Source organism: Falco peregrinus, chromosome 3 (assembly GCF_023634155.1).
Source record: "Falco peregrinus isolate bFalPer1 chromosome 3, bFalPer1.pri, whole genome shotgun sequence".
Taxonomy (NCBI): Eukaryota; Metazoa; Chordata; class Aves; order Falconiformes; family Falconidae; genus Falco; species Falco peregrinus.
The window spans coordinates 91572310-91580963 of NC_073723.1; the positions used below are offsets into that span (position 1 = coordinate 91572310).

Below are 8654 nucleotides of genomic sequence, written 5' to 3' on the forward strand. Positions count from 1 at the left end.
AATTCTGTTTCTGAAAATGTGTTTCTCCTGCCATTCAGGGCGCTGGTTTTCAGATTCACTGTGAAATCCCAGATGTGGTGAATCAGGAATCTTCCATGAAGTGATGAACAGTTCAGCCATGCTACCACAGAAAAACCTTACTGTGCTCTACTAAGGCACCTAAACTTAGCAGGTGTAAGGACAAGAAACCTAAATCTTTGTTTCCCTTGTTGCAGGCGATCACAGTGCCACAATGTGCTCTCTCAGCACAGCCAATGCCAAGTTCTGTCTTGACTTTTTCAGAGAGCTGAGCAAAAGAAAAAGAAATGAAAACATCTTCTTCTCCCCGCTAAGTCTCTCAGCTGCCTTTGGGATGGTTGTCCTTGGAGCTAGGGGCAACACACTCAAACAGATTGAGGAGGTGAGTTTCCTTTGCTCTGAAAAGGGGAGAGTAGCCAGATGTGAGCCGTGAGGCTGATCGTACCATCTGATATAGTTCCTAAGTATCCAGAGAAGTGATGCACATAGAGGGCCCTTTACAAATGCCCTCTCTTATGATATTCCTAATACCAAACTTTTTCAGACTAAACACTATTACAGTAATTGATCATTCAATGAATACATCAGTGGTAAAGAAAGTGTTTTGAAGGTATTCCTCCACCCTCCAGGACTCAGAAGTAGTGGTTCCCTTTCATATGGTCTTCTGCTTTCCCTGGATACCTAAAGTCTTCTTTCTTAAGAATAAAGCTGTCAAATATTTCATGAGCTCACCCTCTACAAAACCTTATTGTTCACTTGCAAGGGTCTCGTAATAAAGGACAAATGGACTTTCCCAGTTGACTGTGTCTGGTTGCGTTTTGGGATAGGCTTGAAACACTGTTTTAGCTTTAAGGTACCATCACTCAGCTGCATTCACCCAACATTTACATTGCAGGTATTTCATTTCAGTGAAGTTTTGAGCAGTACAAGCCAGGGAAACAGATACCCTTCTGAGAAGGTAAGACACAGTTGCAGCTCTGAGATGAAGAAATGGGTGCTGGTTTGTCCACCCTTGTCCTTGCAAACGATCACTTAATCAGAAAGCACTGCAGGGCTGAGCAGCCTCTCTAGATCTGCAGACCTTCTTATTACTGTTCTTTTATTAGGGGCCTTGTGAGATCACACATTTCAGCAGCTAAGCCTTCTCATTATAGGTTTCTAACCAAAACAGCAGTACCAATCTAAAATGTCATCGGTACTTAACTTGCCACCTGCAAAGGTTTGTCTACAGGGCATGCCAAAGGCATCTTGGAGCTTGCTCCTCCCAGGCTCTAAGCCAGCAGACTTTTGCTCGGTGTGCCCAGAGCCATCACTGTAGGATACATTGTGATTTGGGGGTGGACTAGTGCAGGCCAGACGGGGAATCATTTTGTCATTCTGGACATCTGGTTCAGGGGGAGCTGGAGGTGGTGTCCTCATGCATTTGTTCCAATGTTCCTGTATCAGCTGGGTGGAGTCAGGCTTCTCATGCAGAAAGAGGATGCAATTCACCCTCAGGTCCAGCTTTGCATAGGAAAGCTCAAGCTTACCATGAAACTTCTGTTTTCCTGTTTGAAGTCTGAAGAAGCAGGAGTGCATTCCCAGTTCCAGGCTCTGTTGGCTGCAGTCAGTGAGCCCAGACCAGGATGCTCTCTCACCATTGCCAACAGGCTCTTTGGAGAAACTACTTATCCATTCTTCCAGGTAAGTGGCCATGGTGTCCATTTTAACAGCTCCTGGGAGCAGAATTTATTCCATCATAAAGTACAAAGGGTAATGAAATACAACAACGCTGGCAGGGTGTGCTGCCAAATGGCTGCACTCCACAGCTCTTTCAGTCAAGAAGCCTTTCCATCTCAGTTGCCCATGGTGAGATATGGCAAACAGCAAAACATGGAAAAGCCATGACTTAAAAGCTTTAATATAAACAAACAGATCTATGTAAAAGCTGTCCCTGGGTATTCCAGAAAACATGAGAGCATTAATCACTGTCAACACACCTTTCCCACACATGCCTGGTGTCTAATAGATCTCGTGTTTGCTGCATCATTTCTATCCAAGGAACAAAGCTCTGTGACCATAAGACTTTCTTCCTTCCCCAGTGTCTTCTCTGTTTCTAATAAAATAATTGTACATACTCTTCCACCTTTCCTTCAGAGTCTATGCGAATACGGGACTCTGATTCCTGCTGCCTTTTCAAACAAGGCTTAGAAGAAAGTTACAGCTTTGACATTTTTGTCAATTAGTCTAATTTCAGTGGGAATGACCATCTCAGAATGTTCCTGTGGAATACTGACAGCCGAGGCAATGCAAGTGCATGCAAATAATTCCCTCAGGAAACCAGACTTTAAGTGTTTATAAGAGTATTGCTAAAAACAGCACTGTTTTTTCTCTGTAACCACTTTTCTCTTTTCAAGTCAAGATTTCATCTTTCTTCTAAAACACTACACTCTAGGTAAAGAGATATTTTTCAGAGCCAGATAAAGGTGACCAGCAGTCTGGAAAAGTTTTTTACTGTGCTGAGAAATTTCTGCTGCTCAGTACAGCTTGAAAATACAGAAAAATATCTTTGCAGATATGTTTTTTTATAAATAATCTCTAAAATCTGAATGCTTGAGTTATTTCAGTGAATTTCTTATATATGCCTTCTTTTACTCATTCGTTTCTTGCTGATCTACTACATGGGATTGTCTTGAAACCATGAAATTATCTATCATAAAAATCATCATGTTGTGATAAATTTCTGTCTATTGTACTTCCCAGAAATACTTAGATTCAACTAAGAAATTTTATCGAGCAGAACTGGAACCAGTCAATTTTAAACACACTGAAGAAGAAGCCAGAGAGAAGATTAACTTCTGGGTGGAAAATGAGACAAAAGGTAAAGAAGAAAATGTGCAGGTTGTTTGGTTTGCAACTGAACCAGTTAGGAATACCATGTCTGAATTTCAGTTTCCACCTTTTTTTCCAAAGGTACTGAGATTTTTATATTTAAAACCCTCACTGCATTTTTTTGCTCAACAGGAGATGAATGTAGGGAGAAGCACAAAAGTGCCTTGAGTTCCTGGCTTCAAAAGCTGTACATAAATATTTTGTTATTTGCCTGACAGCATTATACTACTTTTCAGATTTACAGAAATAATTATTAATAGTCAAATGCAGTTGATTGCCCAAACAAAGTAGTAATTCTTAATTCATTATTTTTAAAGGTAAAATCAAGGACCTATTTGCTGCTGGATTTATTGATCCCTCTACTGTACTTGTCCTGGTCAACGCTATATATTTTAAAGGAAAGTGGGCAGTAGAATTTAAGAAAGAGGACACTAAGGAAATGTATTTCCAGCTGAACAAGGTCAGTATGAGCAGGAACTGAAACAGCTGGGGAGTAGAAATAAGATGTCTCTGCTGCAACAACAGATGAGATCTTTCCTCCTTTCTGTTATTCCAAGACAAAACACTGGTCTTCAGCTAGAGCAATAGAAAGCTACATCTTCTTTCCAGTTTGATAACCAAATGTGTGACTGTTTCTATCAATTCACATCAGAAGCGGGTCTCATGCTGCTGAGATCCTGGTTGTGTCAAAGTCACTGAGCACATGTGTCGGGGATTTTGCAACTAAGGATGCTGTTTCAAAAATAGTCGGCGTTTGAGACTGAATCTGAGGATTCTGTTCCTCTGCTACTATTTACCAGCAGAACAGTATTTGTTTTCAGGAAAAAATGAGCTAAAGGCAAATTATCTCAGGAGAACGTATACATTATTCATGAAGGATTTAGATTCATGGTTGCATCAGATGCATCAGTTTCCTCATCTGACATGCCAGAAAAAAAGAAGGGTGTAACGAGGGAGGTGTGAGCAATCTGGCACCAGTAGAAATGGAAAAGTAGATTTTACGCTTCTAAAACAGATAACTTCATTGGGGCTAGTTAAGAGAGAGGAACACATCAATGCTACAAGTACATTAAACCCATGACCAGTGTAAATAATGTTTCTGGACTGAACTCTAACTCAGATCTGAAACCAATTAAAACCAGGGTGATCATTTTTATATTTTCTGTTTAATATGTTTCATATGTTCCAGAATGAGAAAAGGACAGTGCAGATGATGTTTCAAGAAGGTTATTTTAACATGGCCATCATAGAGGAACTGAAAGTGAAAGTGATAGAGCTCCTATACTTTGATGATGAACTAAGCATGTTCATTCTTCTTCCTGAAGTGGTCTGTGAGGACTTCACTGGCCTAGAACAGGTAATACTTCCTTTTGTCTCTAGTTGCATGCATAACAGGCTGTAAAAAGCAATACTTTAACAGTTCTCCAGTGTAGTCAGAAGACAAGTGGGAAAAACTGAACCTTACTGTCTTTTTCTTCCATTCATTATGGTGTCATTCATTGTTATCAATACCACCTTACAGCTTGAATGCAGCCTCACATATGAAAAACTGGCAGGATGGACCAGCTCGGCTAGAATGCAACAGCTGAGAGTGAAGGTGTACCTGCCTCAGTTCAAGATCGAGGAAAGTTACGTTCTAAACAAAACTCTCCAGGAGATGGGAATGAAGAATGTTTTTGACTGGGGAAAAGCTGATTTGTCAGGAATCTCTAGGAAGGATGGTTTGGTTGTGTCCAAGGCCATCCAGAAGTCATTCATGGAAGTCAGTGAAGAGGGCACTGAAGCAGCTGGTGCCATGGGTCATGTTGTAATACCTCTGTGTCACCCAGTTTGTTATGAGTTCAAAGCTGACCATCCGTTCCTCTTCTTCATCAGACACAACCCAACTGACACCATTCTCTTCTTTGGAAGATACTGCTCCCCATAAGTGGAGGTTATTTTGGAAATTAGATCTTTCTCCAGCTAACATCCCTGTTGACAGGTACTGAGAACAAGAGACAAGCACATTTTCGCCAGGCTTTATTCTAATGTGTTAATCTGCTGTACAAAAGACCATCCGATAAGAGCCAAATTGGAGATAAAAACCTAAAAAGTGTTAACTATTGCCTTTCTAACATCAGCTTCAGGCATGTTTTACTTTTAGGGGGCCTCACTAAAATGACATCTACCTTAAAATACACTATATGATTATTTACCAAAGAGCTGTAGGCCTGGAGAGGCATGTACATAGAAAATCTTATTTTGAGTCTTTCCTAATGTAATATGTCTCCAATAAACCCATGATTCTAGTGCCCTATGAGTGACACATTCTCCCACATGAAGGAGACAGGAGGACAGGGATCTGCATTAAAAGGATGAACTCAGGTATTCAGTCTTCTAGCTTTTCCTGCCCAACCTCTGTATAGGTCTCAAGGACAATGCCACTTTGTATGGGAGTAGCAAAGTATTCCTATGAGAGCCTCCTTTAAATGTTGATCAGGGGTAATGGTTCAAACTGGAAATCTCAGGATTTGTTCTCTGAGAGCAGAGAAAGGACAAGACTTTTCTGGTGTAATTGTGCTTGCTCTCAAGCAGAGCAGGCCCATTGCTTATTTTTTTCTGTCAGAAATCCTGTATGTCTTAGTTCTCTAACTTCTTCGTAAACTTTCACATAACAAACAGGTTTTTAGGGTAGTGGAAGGCCTTTTCTGACAAGGCCTGCCCTGCAATGGCTGTGAATTAGAGACTTAATTCCCACATAAAACTTTAAGCAGTGATCAGTTATTCTTAGTTCTAAAAAACAGCTCTCTTTGTGCCCCAGATACCATGAGTTTCTTGATTCATCTTTATTCCTCAATAGCATAAAAAAATGATTTAAAATATTTATAGAAATGGTATTTAGATGGGTAGCCTGTCTTTGTTCCATTTATCATAATAAAACCACTGCAAACTGATATACTGCAAATTAAATGTAGTAGTCTGCAGAATTAAATGGACAGAGGCATAGTCTTAATATAGCAAGTAAAAATACTGGTAATCCTTTCAAAAATGTGACACTGAAGTCTCCCTCTCATTTTAAAATATTCATCATGCTAAATTTATGCATTGGACAGCTTGACATTAGGATAGGCAAGCCTCGAACCTCGCCTGCTGCTTCTCTCTTGTATTTGATTTTATGAGGGAATTAAGAGTGAATTTCTAGGACACGGCTGAGCCAGTCCAATGCCATTGAGGAGGAGGAGGAAAATGCTCCCTTTGTCTCTTTCCTTCCATGTGTTTCTGCTCCCTCCCTTACACCATCACTGTTACTTGCCTGACTTGGTGATGAGCAGTTCTCTAGGACATAAATCAAGAGGAGAATTTTTGGTAAAGTTAATTTTCTTGCTGATGACCTAGTTCCCTAAACCACCTCCTGTGGAATAGGTGGTGGGAAGGGATAATGTGGGGTTATGGAGAACAGAGCAGCCTGCCCAGTTTGGCAGTAGGCAATGTCCAACATCCACAGATATATGAAAAATACTTGCTTTTAAAGGAAAAAATATTCTACTCCTTGATGACTCTTCCTGTTGCTCACTGATGGGAAGAAGGTAAATGCTGGGAGCATGCTAGTGCCCTTTCAGAACTGAGGATTCAAATGGTTGTCCCAAATGCTGAGATACGCATGCAAAATTATAGCAAATTACAGCACTTGACACAAATTCAATTGCTAAATAAAGCAGACTCACGATAGTCTCCAGAGCTGTCTCACACAGCTGCAATTTCAGTATGAATTACAGCCTGAAATAGTAAAATTACCAGTAGAGGCAGTTTTCGTGTCAATTAGCTGATAAGAGAACACCGAACACTGGCTGTGGGCTCTTCTCATGAACAGGGTATGCACAAATTAGCCATGCATGTTTTTCAACAACATCCATCAGTATTTTGTGTATATCTGGTTTGTGTCAAATATTAATTACTTATTAAAAAAAGAGTGAAATGAACAGTGTTAGAATGTAATATCTTGTATAATCAGATGTATATATTTTCAGGTAAAATGTAAAAGAAAAACAATTAATGGCATGTGTGATAAAGGCAAGTGCTGTAAAATATTATCCCCAAAAGCATGAGTCTCACAACAGGAAAAGTAATTCTGTGTGTGAGCAAAGGAGAAGGTGTGGCTGAAGCAAGGATTGCCACTTAGCTTACTACAGCAGAAGTAGTCACTTACAATCTTTGTGGGTTTTTTTAAAAAAACTTACTTCAGGGATATCTAGATAATTTCAAAACTAGGAACAAAATACAATATACATTTTAAAAAACTATCTATTTTCTCCTCACAATCTTTTTTTCTATTTGCCATCTTAATTTATAAAACATCTAAAAATGTGGTGAAAACAGCTAGGAGCTGGAAAGTAGCCTCCTGCTGCTAGTGTAGTTGTAGCAGCTCCCAGTGTAGAGGGCAATGGTCCCACAGAATCAGAGATGTTTACTTAAAAATAGAAGGTTAACTAGTCTACTCTGGCAGCAAGTGCAAGTGGGGAACTATAGCTTGTAACGATGCCGAACAGGAGAGCCTGCAGAGCAGAGAAAAGCTGGACACTGAACGGTGCATGGAGCAGACACAACCCTGGAGGGGTTGCCACTGCTTCTTGCCCAGGGACAGGCTTGATGCGGAGTGTTGCTGCACAGCTTGTTGAACTACACCAGCGTATCTCACTGCCTACAAGTACACACACTGCCAAAAAGCAAAGCAAAAGAAGTCAAATACTATTTGCATGAGCATCCATGGAAAGATAACACCCATTTGTCCCACATTAGACAGATCTGTGTCTTTCCGTGGTCTGATTACTGAGTAATTCTCAATTCACATTTTCACCTTTCCACTGGACTCGAATCTCTGATGGTTGCAGTTCTCCCCATTTTTCTCTGACATTTTGCTTTCCTTTAAGCTGTTTCTCAGTACCTTTGTATAACATGATTGTTATATCTTCAAGAGGTTTACAATGGGTGGACTGAAGGGCACTGAAAAAGCTAGAAAGCAGTTCTGAGTAAGTTTTTTTTCCCACATGAAGACTAATGCTTAATTCTTTCAAACTATAACTGGCAGAAGGCTTTACACCAGGACATCCTGGTTCAAGATCCCAGTAAGAAAGGCAGTGCGTAGAGTATCACTTCAAATGCCACTTATTGGAGCTAATAACGTAAAGAAAAAGAAGGCGGCACTGATAAGCTTAGATCTGTTCAGAGGCTGCACAGATAAGCTACTCAGCAGCTGTGTGCACCGGGCAAAGAGCAGCACTGCTCGCCAGAGAACACCACAAGCGTGACACGTGCAGGGAGTGAGATCCAGCTACCTGAGGAGTGGCAACAGAGCAAGCCTCTTCCTTGCTTTTGGCAAGCATGTGCAGCAGAAAAAAAGTCCCAGTTTTATTGCTGCTTTATTATAACAAATTGAATTATTACAACGAAGGAGCACAGAGGACTGGTGGGTGTGCTTGGTATCCTTTTGCCTTGAGTTGCTGTGCAAACACAATACACACTGACATACCAGGTACTATGAGCTCTGAAGGGGAAGGCACATGTTAGGCATTCATTTTACCCTGGGCTTGACACACTGACTCTCTGAGAGGTTTAATACAAGATGCCGGTTGTCTTAAAAGGGCTAGCACTGATTCCAATGACAGTCTGCCTCAGACTGTGTGCGTACCACGCAGAGCTGACCACCTCCAGCACAGCAAATGTCAGGACTGAATAAAAAGCAGCTGAAATCCTACAAGTGGGACTTCTTTGGCCACACCTCAGTTAAT

The 8654-nt window shown here is 40.7% G+C and overlaps 1 protein-coding gene across 1 annotated transcript; it reads left to right on the forward strand.

Moving 5' to 3' along the window:
• Positions 1-222: 222 nt before the first annotated feature.
• Positions 223-5263, forward strand: LOC101922410 (leukocyte elastase inhibitor A-like). Its single transcript, XM_027781792.2, has 7 exons — positions 223-400; positions 914-976; positions 1576-1701; positions 2761-2878; positions 3207-3349; positions 4079-4246; positions 4412-5263. Exons 1-7 carry the CDS (start codon positions 233-235, stop codon positions 4814-4816), a joined length of 1191 nt encoding a protein of 396 aa, XP_027637593.1. The 5' UTR covers positions 223-232; the 3' UTR covers positions 4817-5263.
• The last annotated feature ends 3391 nt before the right edge of the window (positions 5264-8654 follow it).

Coding starts and splice junctions, on each gene's coding strand:
- LOC101922410 (XM_027781792.2), top strand. CDS start 233: ATGTGCTCTCTCAGCACAGCCAATGCCAAGTTCTGTCTTGACTTTTTC. Junction 2,879..3,206: donor GGTGGAAAATGAGACAAAAG/GTAAAGAAGAAA, acceptor TTATTTTTAAAG/GTAAAATCAAGGACCTATTT. Junction 4,247..4,411: donor ACTTCACTGGCCTAGAACAG/GTAATACTTCCT, acceptor ACCACCTTACAG/CTTGAATGCAGCCTCACATA.